The sequence below is a fragment of the Trifolium pratense genome, linkage group LG6 (assembly GCF_020283565.1).
Source record: "Trifolium pratense cultivar HEN17-A07 linkage group LG6, ARS_RC_1.1, whole genome shotgun sequence".
NCBI lineage: Eukaryota > Viridiplantae > Streptophyta > Magnoliopsida > Fabales > Fabaceae > Trifolium > Trifolium pratense.
Genome location: NC_060064.1, coordinates 7,148,204 through 7,162,924, shown reverse-complemented (window position 1 = coordinate 7,162,924; position 14,721 = coordinate 7,148,204). Strand labels below are relative to the sequence as shown.

The following is a 14,721-nucleotide window of genomic DNA, read 5'->3' as shown; positions in this document are numbered from 1 at the left end:
ACATTTACTTATAATTAAAGATAACATAACGAATATTTTAGAGAGTCGTAATTTTTATGAGTGCCTTGAGAACTTATCTATCTTTATGAAGCGACAAACATCACTTAAATTCGGACCAGGATTCCATGCGTTCAAATTTTTGGCGCAGTCGTGCGGTCACTTGATTATCTCATCCAAACAAACATCTGTGTCCCGTGGAAGAGGGGTTCCCAACAACATGTCCTAATCTTAAAGAAAAAAATAAGCACAAAAAAAGAAGACCGTGGGAAATAACCAAGAAAGAATAATAACCAAAAATTCTATTCTCTCACTCAATTGACTTGACTCTTTAATTCATTCATTCATTCATTCTTTCTCTCTCAACAATATTATACCGCGTAACCGTTGCCATTGAAAAATAAAAATAAAAAATAAAAATAAAAATGCGAGGTTCTGTTCCCGTTTTGGTAATCTTCGCCGCAATGGCGGTTACGCTCGTATACGGAGGTTTTCCGGGGAGTTATCTTCTTCACCGCTCCATCCCTCTTAACCACAAAGTTCAACTGACCACTCTCAGAGCTCACGACACAGCTCGTCACGCTCGAATCTTGCAAGCTACTGATCCCCCCGCCGCCGGCATTCTTGACTTCTCAGTCCAAGGAACCTCCGATCCTTACTTAGTTGGGTAATTTTCATTCTTCATGCATTCCTTTTCTTTCTTTCTTTCTCAATCTTCAATTTTCTCATAACTAGTATTTTTTTACTTGAAATTGGGTTAATCTTTCTTTGGTTTTCTTGTTCAGGTTGTATTTTACCAAAGTGAAGTTAGGGTCTCCTGCTAAAGAATTTTACGTTCAGATTGATACTGGAAGTGATATCTTGTGGCTTAATTGCAATACTTGCAATAATTGCCCCCAATCTAGTGGCCTAGGGGTAACAATTTCTTGTTTTTGCGTCTTATTTTGTTACTATTTTTTAAGAAATAATATAAAAAACCATTGATGTGACTCTATCCTAACAGCTTAAGCTTTTTAGATAATTGTTTATTTGACATATTTATTTCTCATTTTCAAATTTTAAGGTTGTATTAGCAATTTTTATGTCAATTTCACCCTTACTATTTATTGCATATACAGAATTTGATACAATGAGAGGATGAACTATCAAGGGTATAATAAAAAAAGCCTAATAATTTCGTCAAAAACAACATAATTTATTGTTTTTTTAGTGCAAAAGGAATGGAGGGAGTATCATTTGAAATTTGGGGAAATTAAGAGGCATTTAAGAGTGTAATTTTTGGTGTTTAATGTTGTTGGTTATGTTGTGCATTTTGTAGATTGAGCTCAATTTCTTTGATACGGCTAGTTCGTCCACTGCTGCATTGGTTTCCTGCTCGGACCCAGTGTGTTCTTATGCGGTTCAAACTGCCACAAGTCAGTGCTCTTCTCAGGTTAATCAATGCAGCTACACTTTTAAGTATGGGGATGGAAGTGGGACATCCGGTTATTATGTTTATGATGCTATGTATTTTGACGTGATCATGGGACAGTCTGTGTTTTCTAACTCTTCAGCTAACGTAGTTTTTGGGTGAGTACTCAATCCTCGTGATGTTATTGATTGTTGGAAGGGTGTACTTAATGTGGGGTTGGGAAATTTTTAAGTGAACAATACATTCTGAGTTTCATTAGTAGCAAATATCGTAATAATATACTATTGCGGATCAAACTAACGGTTACTACTGCATACATATTATATAGAAAATATTGTCAATAGGTGAAATTTTGAAATATTGAGATTGCTAATTGATCTTATTGGGATGACTGTTTTGGAAATAGGTGTAGCACCTATCAGTCTGGGGATTTGGCTCAGACAGAAAAGGCGGTTGATGGAATTTTTGGGTTTGGCCCCGGTGCTTTATCTGTTATATCACAATTGTCATCACAAGGCATGGCGCCCAAAGTGTTCTCTCATTGCTTAAAGGGAGAGGGCAATGGAGGAGGTGTACTAGTTCTTGGTGAAATTTTGGAGCCAAATATTGTTTATACTCCACTTGTCCCATTACAGTATGTTCTCTCATCTTCATTTCCTTACTTGTTTTCTTCTCCCATCTCCAATCGTGAACAAATTTTTCCCTAACATTGCATCACTTTCAATGATTAATTGGTTGTTTGGTAGGTATAATAGGTTAGATGACATAAAACATAAAATAAGCACTGTTAGTTGTCATCTTGAAACTTAACTAATGAATCACCATTTTGTTTGGTACAATATATCAATATTTGGAATGCTATTAAACCTTCCATTTAGCTGTATTTATTCTTTAGGACAATGTTCTTGTTACAAAAGTAATAGGCCTTGGTATTTGTATGTTTGGGTTGGTGCCTCGTATTTATTCTTTAGGACAATGTTCTTGTTACAAAAGTAATAGGTCTTGGTATTTGAATGTTTGGGTTGGTGTCTCTTGCAGAAAACAAAATTTTCTTGGTTTCTCAATACAATATTTTTATGAAGGGTTCAGCTCTCTCCTAACACATATTTTGGTTTCTTTTCATATTCTTCTCCAATACCCTTGGTAAATGAATGTGAATACTGGAAGTAGTAAAGCATTTTCAATAACATTTTCTCCTCTGGGTATTTTTCGAATCCTGGCCTTAACAATGCATTGCTTTCTGAGCAAAATTAAAATGCATTGTTTTGGTTTGTTGTAAGAAATATCTCAAAATGAATATAGATGATATGATACTAAACAATGCATTTGTTCTAATTTAATGAAATAAGTTTTTGAATTGAATATAGAAATATCTCAGAAAGTTGAGTTCTTAAAATGCTTGTCATGCAATCATTATCCCATTGTCAAATAACTTGCAGTTTATATTTGTATATTAATCTTGCTATATCAGACATACTGCCCGGTGTTGATCGAATTTCAGGCCTCATTACAATTTAAATCTTCAAAGCATTGCTGTTAATGGACAACTTCTCCCAATCGATCAAGATGTATTTGCAACAGGTAACAATCGAGGAACAATAGTTGATTCTGGTACTACATTGGCATACCTTGTTCAAGAAGCTTATGATCCTTTTCTCAATGCTGTAAGTTCTGTTTTACCTCTCTTGAACTTTTGATACACTACTCTTCATTGTAGCTGTGCCCCAGTATTCTTAATAAAATAAACAGTAATGACTTAGAGTAATAGGAAAGGCTTCTATGTCTTAATCAGAAGGTCAGATTGTAAATTTAACTCTGTCCTCAATTTTAAACATGTTCTAGTTTATCAAAGATGGTTTAAGGTCTTCATTATGACACGCCTATTAATCTATTTGCATAATCTCTTCCTTTGGAAAACAAATCACATTGACCAAGGTACTCATGATAATTAATTTGCTTACCTCATAAATTTTGGAGCATTTTCACACCCATAAAACTCCTTGTTTTATGAAAACAGGGGAGTCCTTGCAACATTTTCACACACTTCAACTAATATATTAAATATGAAGATGGTAACGGTAGCCATCAATCTAGACAATAAAGAGAATATTACTATGATGAAGTTACTAGAAGGCTTGTTTTAAAACTTTATGCCGTTGCAGGAAAAGAGATTGTATGTCCATGAGTAAACTTCATTACAGAATTTGAATCGAGTAAATGTTTACCTGAAAAATAGAGGACCCCTTTCTAATGTTTCTACAAAATAGAGTCCAAATAATAGCATTGAATTTTGATTCCAGACATCTGGGTAGATGTGATTAGCCACAAAGGTTTCTTTAACTTGTGCTAACAAAAATAATGCTGAACTGCGACATTAATCAATATCTGGATGTTGCAATCTGCGTTAGGCATTGAAGAATGAAAAATTAATTTTGCAGTCATTTTTTTTTTCCAATTCGTCTTTGGATTATTTATCTTGTGTTATAAATAATCAAGAAATGATCTTGACCTTTGCCATATTTTAGAAATGGTATCCCTTGCACTGATGTTAAATATCTCAACGAATGTGTAGATAACTACCGCTGTGTCACAGTTTTCCAAACCGATTATTTCCAAAGGAAACCAGTGTTATCTGGTCGCAACCAGGTTATTTCAATTTTTACTCCATTTTTAAAAGTTTTTGAATTCTCTTTTTCTCTCTGATAATAAAAAATATATTTTATGCTATTATGATTTCTGAAATGTCATTTGGATTTTTGCTCATACAGCCTAGGTGATATATTTCCTCAAGTCAGTTTAAATTTCATGGGTGGTGCATCCATGGTTTTAAAACCAGAACAGTATCTAATACATTATGGTTTCCTGGTAACACTGTCTTTCTCTTTGTTTGATCACTTTCTTATTCTTGCCCAGGTAGGTGTAGTTCTTGTGAATTGCACTGATTATAGTCTTAATGCACTACTTCGTTTTTATAGGATGGTGCTGCGATGTGGTGCATTGGTTTCCAAAAGGTGCAGAAGGGATTCACAATTTTAGGAGGTTAGAAACTGGAAAAATTATTTTAAGAGAATAAAATCTCCAAGGATTTTGAATAAATAAGCTCTTTCTCTCATTTTGCATTTTCATGTTTATTGTGTTAATTATGCATAAAATTTATCAGGTGTAGTTGTCTGGTAATTTTAGTATTGGGTTTCATCAACTTAGTTGTTTGTTCATTTGCAGATCTTGTCCTAAAAGATAAGATTTTTGTATACGACTTGGCGAATCAACGAATTGGGTGGACCGACTATGATTGTGAGCTAACTGCGTTATCATTTTCTTTCTTGCATATATGCTCCTTTACATTGTCATGATCTTAAATTGGTGCTTACTGCTCAGGTTCATCGGCTGTAAATGTCTCTGTGGCTACGACCAAGAGTAAGGACGCATACATCAGTGCAGGACAGATGAGTGTCAGCTCCTCACACGTAGACATTCTCTCCAAGTTTCTACTTGTAAACATTGTGGCTTTTCTTGTGCATATAACAGTCTTCATGGAGCCCCGGTTTTTGTAGATAGTGTTCAAGAGTCAAAGCTCATTCTTTGAAAAACTTAGGGAGTTGGGGTCGTCGATGTTTTATTTATTGTCGACATACTGTTGATATTTTGAAACGGGAGTGGTTGCTGTATTCTGCTCCACATTTGATCATATTGATCTCATTGTAAAAGGGCTCTGTTGTTTAGAAATTGGCAAATTTATGTAAAGTTTACCAGAATCCACTTCCACTCTACCAACCAATGTTGTGTTGTAACTGTAATTCAATGGTAGTTAGTGATAGTTAAAGAAGTTAGTTATGAATGTTATTTGTCTACTGGATCATGGACTAAATGTATACAAAATATATATCATTGTGATCAATACCATTTATCTTTACTCTTGCATTACCCTTTTCTTTTGCAATTGTGAGATTAAGTGAATGTATTGCTCCCCACAAACTGGTACTTATATATAGCCTTCTCTTTTGGATAAAATTGGTACTTATGTATACTATAAATAAATTATTTTCATAAACTATATGTAAGGATAATTACATTTGAATTGAGGGCAAATGGGCAACAAGTTGCGCCGCTAACCCTTTTTGAATGACAAAACCAATCCACTCAAATACTACATCTAGAGACATAGGAGACACCACATTGCTATGCATGACTCTTTGAACTATTTTCAAAATATTCACAACATCTGGTTCTAGGAAATCAAACGTATCAAATGCAAATGGTATAAACACATGTTAATTGTTAGAATATGTTCTCTCATGTTTGGCCACTTTTCTTGAAGCAGCTTTGAGCGCCGCCTGTCCTGCAGTAAAATCCTCGGTCATCAATCCCACCAAAATAAGCTTAAAATAACAATAAACATGCCATAAATTTTCCCAAAAAAATTTACAAGCATTTTTCTCGGATTACTAAATAATAAAAAAAACATTTATGATTAATATAACATTTTTTAAATAACATTAATAATATAATGTAAAATTAAAAAGTACTATGGTTCAAATCTCAAACGATAGTTTTTAACGACATAAAACTAAGACATGGTCCACAAAAATTCTAACTCTATTAATAAAAATGTAAAGATTGCTTGACGAGACGCACTGATTGAAGTTCGAACCACAACTTTTCATTTGTAAGTTTTCAATGGTCATTGCTATTTCATTTATTTACCCAAAAAAAAAAGACTAAAAAGAAAATACTAATAAGTGCCCTCAATTTAAACTTAGGAATTTTTTATTTATAAATTGTATAGTTAACGCTTTAAAAAATTAATTTTAATTCTTTTATTGTATATTTTTTTCTTTTATTTCCCCAGTCAATAAAAATTCAATTTTTTTTATTAATATAAAAATTCAACTTAGACACTAATAAAGAAAAAAATCTAACCGATTAAGTGATTAACTCTAAAAATTTAATCTAATGGTAAAATATTATGTATTAAATTTGAGATGTCCGAATTTAAGCCTTTGAATAGAGATAAATATAAGTTTTATTTAAACCCAAAAATCTTATCTATTTTAGACTGAAGCATTATCTTTCTCATCCTAAATTTTACTTTAAGAAAATCTATCCAATTTAATTGATTTTTTTGTTACATAGTTGGTTTGAATGAATGTTTGTGGTGTCATGGATTTGATTCTTCCACCTATGCATCCACCGTGAGACAGTGTAATGAAACGCACTTGCTTTTGTGTTTTCTCTCATATTTGTTTGAAACAGTCTAATTTTCATTCCGCAACGCTCTTATTCCCGTTTCTTTCTCCCTTTGTAATTTTTTGTTGACAAACACACGCGCCACTATCTCATCTGAGTCATCTCATCATTTTACCATTCACCAACTTAATGTCTAAATTTAGATAATATTCGGACTATAGTGCCTTAAATGGTAAACGTTGTTTTCATCATAATAACTATATTGCTTTAAATGTAAATAGGGTCATGCTAACCGGTGTTCCCGGGCACTGGTTAAGGAAACCAAAAAAGAAAATTTTAAAATTAAAAATAATACTGTTTACATTTTCGAGGCGTTGACTGCACAAACTTCAATGTGATATTACTATATTTGGTTCCTTAAACAGTGCCCGGGGCACTGTTTAGCATTTTCCATCTAAAGGATAATAAAGTAACTATACTGCCTTAAATGTACATAAGATTAATTGTTATCACCAAAAGTGAATAGGGTTGCAAATGCATGATTGAATATAAATTGCCATAAAAATGTTGCCCATTATCTTGCACCATATGCTCTATTTGGCGGTGTGTTTCCATCCATTGTTAATAGGATAAGATCAAATCATCATCTCATTATTTGCGTACCAAATATTTATGACACAAATTAAATAGTATCAACTTAAGACAAGGAAAAAAAAACTTTGTCTTCTATAAAAAATTCTATAAATAAAATACATTATAAGAGAAAAACTCCATTCTAAATCCAATAAAGATATAACAACATGAAAAATCCAACCAACAAGTGCTCTAAAATTATTTTTGGTTTAAAAATTTTAAAATCAAATAATTACATATTAGAATTGAGCTCAATTAATCAAACTATGACATTGAACTCAAGTGGTTAATGAACTCTTCCTAGAACGAATCATTATGGAGAATCCAAGTTTGATTCTTGGTGGCAGCAATTATCAGCTAGACTCTACATACGTCACGCATGACAAAACACCACATAACAAACTTTTAAGAATTGTACAATTTTTATCTTATGAGATATTTGGTGGACAAAAAATTATTTTAATATTTTATATAATTTGGACTTGAGACAAAAAAATTGTCATGTAATTTAGTGATAGATAAGAATTTCAATTTTTGTCTAATCTCTTAACCTTTGATTCCAGTCTCAAACAAAGTACTCCCTAGATATATAAAAACTAAATTGTTGAATATTTTATAAACTTAAAACAAACATTTTTAGTTAATATTAATTTGTATGTTTAAATTGAAAATAATAAAAATTCACAAGTATAATTCAATCGACAAATATGGATATTGTTTGAAATCACTTTCAACTGAGTTTAAACTTTAGACTTCATGAATGTATATGTTTTAGTAGTGTTTGTTACTTTGTCTAAGATAAAAACAATCTTAAAAAAAAAAAAATCTTTCTAATTAGTTAGTGTGTATTTAATTATAACAATTGAGAAAAACAGAAGTGAAAAGGAAAAAAAGAAAAAGGAAGCGAGTGAGAAAAACGTAATGTAGTAGCGCGTGGTATTTAGATAGGTACCTGAACGGCCATGCATGCCGAGTCTCTCCTACACTCACTCACTCACACACACACACCACCCTCTTTCTCTCCCTCATTTCATATCTCTTACATCACATCATATTCTCTCACACAACACAACACACATTTCATTTTCATTTTCCGTTTCCGTTTCTTTCTTAGAAAAAAAAAACACCGATTCATTATCAATGGCGGTTCCTCCGTCGGTCGCCGCCACTCCGGCTTCTCTTTACGTCGGCGATCTTCATCCCGATGTCTCCGACGGACAACTTCATGAAGCTTTCTCCGATTTCAAGTCTCTCGCTTCCGTTCGCATTTGTAGAGACTCTTCTACCGGACGCTCACTCTGTTATGGCTATGTCAACTTCCTTTCTCCTCAAGACGGTAAATACATTCATCGTTACTTTCTTACTTTCTTTCTTTCTTTAGGTTTTCTAATCTTAAATCTGTTATTATTTCTTTATTATCATCATGCTAATAATAATGATTATGATGATGATTATTATGATGATGATTGTTATGATGATGATGATGATGATGATGATGATGTTATGATGATTCTTGATGAAATTCTTAGTTTAATTAATGTTTTCTTCCATTACCGATTAAATAAATGGAAAGATTAAAATGTTTTCTGTTGTGATGAACATTAGAGAGAGAGAGAGAGAGAGAGAGATGTAGCTATCAAGATCTGAGTGTCTTTACTCTGTTGATGTTAATTTGTTTTATTATTTCATTATTATGATGATTATTATGATGATGATGATGATTCTTGAGTGTGTTTATAGTTTACTCTGTTAATGTCAACCTGTTTTGTTCTATTTGGTTTTGGTTATGTAGCAATTCGTGCTATTGAGCTAAAGAATCATTCTACCTTGAATGGAAAGGCGATAAGGGTTATGTGGTCGCGACGTGATCCCGATGCAAGGAAAAGTAGCATAGGGAACGTGTTTGTTAAGGTATCTATCATTCTTTGATTTGAAATAGTTAAAACTAGTGTTTGGTATTGGTTATTGTTTCTGAAAGGGGCTTTTCTGGTGTTGTCGTGCAGAATTTAGCTGAGTCGATAAATAATTCTGGACTAGAAGATATGTTTAAAAAGTTTGGGAATATTTTGTCAAGCAAAGTTGTAATGTCTGAGGATGGGAAGAGCAAAGGATATGGCTTTGTTCAATTTGAAACAGAGGAATCTGCAAATACTGCTATCCAGAAGATGAATGGCTCTACTATTGTTGATAAGCAGATGTAAGTGAACTTATTCATGGTTTATATATATATATATATATATATATATATATATATATATATATATATATATATGTTTATGCTTTGAATTCTATGATTAAGTATTCAATTTATGTACTATTATTTCTTGACATTGCTTTTATCTGATTGTAATTCTTGTCACAGATATGTTGGGAAGTTTGTCAAAAAAAGTGACCGCGTAATGTCTGGCCCTGATGCAAGATATACAAACTTGTACATGAAGAATTTGGACCTAGATATTACAGACACATTTCTAAAGGAAAGGTTTTCCTCTTTTGGGAAAATCATTAGCTTGGTTGTTGCAAAGGACAGCAACGGGATGTCAAAGGGTTTTGGCTTTGTGAACTTTGAAAATCCGGATGATGCTAAAAGGGCAATGGAAGCAATGAATGGATTGCAACTTGGTAGTTATTTAATTTATTACTGTATAGGTTTTTGGCTGGTTAGGTTGAAATGTTTTGAGGTTGATCCTGTATATTCTCTGGTTTTAATTTGTATCTACAGGTTCAAAGATTCTGTATGTAGCCCGGGCACAGAAGAAGGCTGAGCGTGAGCAGATCTTGCACCAGCAGTTCGAAGAGAAACGAAAGGAACAAGTCTTGAAATACAAGGTAACTTTTTTACCATTCCTATATTTAACCATTCAATTTCTCTTCAGTTGTCTTAGAGTATCATAATTTAACTTCCAGGGGTCAAACATTTATGTGAAGAATATTGATGACAATGTTAGTGATGAAGAACTGCGAGCTCATTTTAGTGCATGTGGCACTATAACTTCTGCAAAAGTTATGCGGGATGAGAAAGGGATAAGCAAAGGATTTGGTTTTGTTTGCTTCTCCATGCCTGAGGAGGCCAATAAAGCTGTGAACACTTTTCATGGTAAGCGAGTTAAGTTGTTGATGGGATGCGTATGCGTTCCCACATGATATACATGTTTCTGAATAGTTAAGTTGTCTGGTGGTGATATGAAATAGGAAAACAAATGCATGATGTTAATTCCAATAAAAGAGAGTAAGAACTGTATGATATATTATTGGTAACAATTTGAGATATATGTGTGTATCTTTACATCAATTGAATATTGACTAGCGTCAACACTTATAGTCTATAAGTGTTGACGCCTTATAGTTCTTTGTTCACATTCATTTTATTCTATAGGATTTTATAATTACTTTGAAAGGTTAGTAGAACTCTCAGTGTCTTATCTTGTATCATCACTGGGGTTCCATAATTGCACAAGTTCCAGCCTAGTCCTTTTCAAGGGTAAATTTTTGATTTTTTGTTTCATTTTTCTATATTTCTGTGTGACTGTGTCTGTATGTTTTTGTAGCAGTGGTTGTTATTGAAGGTTCCTTTGTGTATACTTAACTGTGTTCTTGGGTTGATTTTAGAAAATTGAATTCTTTAAATGTTTTGAAGAGAATGTCATGAACTATCCATTGGGTTTATGGGGTAAGGCTCCTAAAAAGAACTTGTAAATTTCACAAGTATATATCAGCTCTTGATTTATTCTAAAGCACATTGTGATCTTAACTTACTTATATTGAAGGGTGCATATATCTTTATCTGCATGTTTTAACAAAGATCATTTTAGAGGAGCTTTATTCAGGTTTATGATATTAGAAACAATCAATCTTACATGTTAATGCAAATAAAGGATACTCAATATGTCTGAAAATATATTTTGTCTTATATATTAGTTTTTGTATACTAGCTGGAACTGAAGATCTTGCAAATTTGCATATCTTCCTCTTCAAAGCTTTTTTATTTGAAAACTTATTATACTTTTATGCAAATGACATTTACATTTAACACCATTTTATCTGCAGGATTCATGTTTCATGGTAAACCACTATATGTTGCGCTTGCTCAGAGGAAAGAGGACAGACAAGCACAGTTGCAGCTCCAGTATGCACAGCAAATTGCAGGACTAGCTGGGCCTTCAACTGCCGTTGTCCCTGGTGGATATCCTCCTTTCTACTACACAGCTACTGGTGTTGTTTCACACGCACCTCCTCGGGCTGGGCTCATGTATCAGCCTATGGCATTGAGGCCAGGATGGAGGGCTAATGGCTCTGCACCTCCTGCTAGATCATTTCAACAGTCACCAGCACCTGTTGTAAGTAACAACTTTGATTCTAATTAGCTAAATTCATTTTTAATAAGGATTGTGGGAAAGAAAAAAAAAAGGAACATCTGGAAAAAAAACTTACCATGGAGGAACTAAATAGTGACATTCATTTTATTTGGAGAAACTGCTACTGTTTCAATGGGAGTTTGAATTAATGCCTGTCATTCACAGGTTTCTAGCAATACTAGGCAACATAGGCAAAATAGGGGCAGGATGAATGGCCATGCAGTATCACAGGGAAATACTCACTCTGGTATGCCACAAGCCCAGCAGGCTTCTCAGTCAGCGATCTCTTCAAGAGAGTCAACTACTCAGCAGGTTTTTTCTTTCTCTTGTCCCCCTTTTCACTTATAGAACATGATTCTAACATGTAAAAAATCTGTTTGTAGTCGTAAATGCTCATGCATTGCACATTCTCTACACAACTATCAGGTCTCATGGAGGTGCCACTGTGGCAGTGCTCCTTGTTTTTTCTGAAAAACACTTTAAAATGCCCTAAAAATAATTTGAAACTGGGCTTAATTCAGAACATGTGCTTTGGTTCCTTTCTATACATCTATTTCATAGCCCTGTTTTCTGAAATTTGTATCCTTTGCAGAGAACCGGACAGGCTAAGTACGTACCTGGTGGGCGCCACCGTGAGATGGAAAAAGGATCTGGATTCTCATGTAGTGGTTCAAACTCTGGTGGAGGCGCCCAGGGATCAGAAGTGCTGCATAGCATGCTTGCTAATGCTAGTCCAGAGCAGCAGAAAGAGATACTTGGCGAGCATCTCTACATGCTTGTCCAGAAACTGAAGGTATAGCTAATGCACTATTCTCTCTTGTTGGGAATTTAAGATTGGGCTTTTGAAACTGTATTCACTAAGCTATGTTGAACAGCCTAACCTAGCAGCAAAGATTACTGGGATGCTTTTGGAGATGGACAATGCTGAATTGTTGGTTCTGATGGAATCACCAGAGTCTCTTTCTGCAAAGGTGGAAGAAGCTTTCCAAGTTCTGAAGAACTCTAAAACGAAAGTTTCTGGTCAGGATGTACTTCATTCGAATTTCCTCTCAGCCGAGGTTGCAGTGAACTGAAGACTTTAAGTGCTGAAGACTTTTGATACATGAGTTTTGACATCTGTGATTACCTGACAGTTTTCTCTACAGTATATTTCTTCATGAAAATAACTGTTAGTTTTATCTTTTCCTGCCTTAGGGGTGACACAAATTGGTAGTAATAGTAAGATTTAGGGTAAACTTTGTTTACATTGATGAATTTTGGTTCAATATTTTCATTTCTCATTAATGATCTGCAGCACTAACATGGTACTTTCTGATATATGCATGCACACAATTCTAAATCGAGTAATATGCAAACACATCAGACTTTCATATACTGACATACCGTCTATAATTTAATCATCTATTTTTTCTATGATCTAGACAATCAGTTACCAGAAGTCATCACGGAGCCTGATTTATCTAAGTTGGGTCATGTAAGATTCATATAAAGGGGTAAAGCTCTCTTAGTACCTAGTTTCTTCAGTAAAAAAACTCGCAGTTTGGGTTGGACTGTGAGTTTAGGCCAGCACCCGTGTTCGTCCCCTAGTTGCACATGTGCATACTTTACTCGTCACTTGTATATCCAATATATAAACATAATTATCCATTATAGTTGTAATCACAACTATATATGCATTTAAATTAGGTGTTGTTACTGATTGTGGCAAAACGGAACCTACAAATTTATATTTGAGTACTTTGCTGCTTATAGTCTTTTTTTGCATTGGAGTCGACAACCCTACCCGGCTAACCCATTTCAATTTATTTGCAATCATGGTTTTCATGCACGTCATTTCACCAAACCTTGAGCTTTCCATTGATAGATGAAATTTATCCATAGGTGTATAACACTACCCATTTATGTCCATATATCCAATGTGTCACTTTGGACGAGTATAATTCTATTTCACAAACCAGTAAATTTAGTTTACGAGAGAATAAACTTGATTATACACCAACCAATTAGGAACTCCCAAGTTATTAATCCATATTATTCGTAATAGTCAGAATCTTAGCCTTTTATTTTTTCATGGCAAATAGAGGGTACTCTAACCCAAGATAAATTTAGAGGTTTAATGACTTTTGATGATGTCCTGTGGAAGTTGCAGCAAAAAGGAGTGTAGAACCATTTGGTTTTTGAGTTCGTGATGAGATGAACACCTTTATGTAGCAAGCAAGCTTACCATACATTGCGTGCTGCATCTTCATCGAGACAAACAAACCAATTTGCTCACCAATTTTCTTTATTGGTATTGGCACTAATACATTGTTTTGGAAAGATTTCTGGTTGGATGGTATCAGAGGTTTAGTAGGCTCTATGGACTTGCTCTAAATAAAAATGTGATTGTTGCCGATATCTTCAGTTTAGGGTGGGCGGTGTAGACGGTGGTGAAGGGAGCTGCAAACGTCGTTTGTTTGCCGGGAAAGAAAAATTAGTTATAGAACATAGTTTTGTTCTGGCTAATGCTTTATTGCAGGAAGATGTTTCAAACAAGTGAATTTGAATGCTGATAATAATGATGTCTACTCGGTTAAAAAAGCTTATTAAATTCTTTTGCAAATCGAGTTAGATGAATCTTCTCCTCTAAAAGAGTTAAATGTCTCTCCTCACTATGTACCAAAAAAAAAAAAGTGTTTCTCCTCACTTGACGGCTACACAAAGATACGCAGACTACAAAGACCAACTTAGTTCATCGTGGAATCATCAACTCATATTCAATTAATTACTTGAATGGTTTTGATTTTGAAGAAAATTCCCAACATTTGTTTCTTACTTGTCCCCTCTATAACAGTGTTTAGAAATGACATCTTAAATTGGTTAAGATTCTCCACAGCCTTTTCCAATAACTTGTATTGTTTTATTTCCATATGTTATGACTTGCATTGGTTGTCTAATCTGTCTCAAGTAGCTATTTCTCAAGGCTTCTGCCTCAATAATGGAAGGAAGTTCAAGAATGGTAGGGAGTTCAAGGGGAGTATCATGCCAAATTTGAAGCTTATCGTCGCCGGACGATCCCATCTTAGCAGGCATATCAACATTTTGATTACCTTATCTTAATGTGTGAATTTACTGAACATTCCAATTAAGCTTCAAAAG

General features: G+C 34.0%; 2 protein-coding genes across 2 annotated transcripts; both read left to right on the top strand.

Annotated features, from left to right (window-relative positions):
• The first annotated feature begins 285 nt into the window (after positions 1-285).
• On the top strand, positions 286-5,327 carry LOC123888968 (aspartic proteinase 36-like). The gene is made up of 10 exons (XM_045938144.1): positions 286-664; positions 783-912; positions 1,316-1,566; positions 1,815-2,042; positions 2,910-3,072; positions 3,981-4,054; positions 4,177-4,273; positions 4,384-4,447; positions 4,631-4,702; positions 4,787-5,327. The coding sequence occupies exons 1-10, from the start codon at positions 423-425 to the stop codon at positions 4,960-4,962; spliced, it is 1,497 nt and encodes a 498-aa protein (XP_045794100.1). The 5' UTR covers positions 286-422; the 3' UTR covers positions 4,963-5,327.
• A 2,957-nt stretch (positions 5,328-8,284) lies between these two features.
• Positions 8,285-13,265, top strand: LOC123888967 (polyadenylate-binding protein 7-like). Its single transcript, XM_045938142.1, has 10 exons — positions 8,285-8,564; positions 9,021-9,139; positions 9,232-9,425; positions 9,591-9,850; positions 9,951-10,057; positions 10,136-10,325; positions 11,276-11,565; positions 11,749-11,895; positions 12,176-12,376; positions 12,459-13,265. The coding sequence occupies exons 1-10, from the start codon at positions 8,369-8,371 to the stop codon at positions 12,654-12,656; spliced, it is 1,902 nt and encodes a 633-aa protein (XP_045794098.1). The 5' UTR covers positions 8,285-8,368; the 3' UTR covers positions 12,657-13,265.
• The last annotated feature ends 1,456 nt before the right edge of the window (positions 13,266-14,721 follow it).

Excerpts from the sequence above, each read along its gene's own strand:
- LOC123888968 (XM_045938144.1), top strand. The coding sequence starts at position 423 with ATGCGAGGTTCTGTTCCCGTTTTGGTAATCTTCGCCGCAATGGCGGTT. Across the intron at positions 2,043-2,909 it reads ACTCCACTTGTCCCATTACA|GCCTCATTACAATTTAAATC; the intron begins GTATGTTCTCTC and ends ATCGAATTTCAG. Across the intron at positions 4,274-4,383 it reads TAATACATTATGGTTTCCTG|GATGGTGCTGCGATGTGGTG; the intron begins GTAACACTGTCT and ends TCGTTTTTATAG.
- LOC123888967 (XM_045938142.1), top strand. The coding sequence starts at position 8,369 with ATGGCGGTTCCTCCGTCGGTCGCCGCCACTCCGGCTTCTCTTTACGTC. Across the intron at positions 9,851-9,950 it reads AATGAATGGATTGCAACTTG|GTTCAAAGATTCTGTATGTA; the intron begins GTAGTTATTTAA and ends TTGTATCTACAG. Across the intron at positions 10,058-10,135 it reads AACAAGTCTTGAAATACAAG|GGGTCAAACATTTATGTGAA; the intron begins GTAACTTTTTTA and ends TTTAACTTCCAG.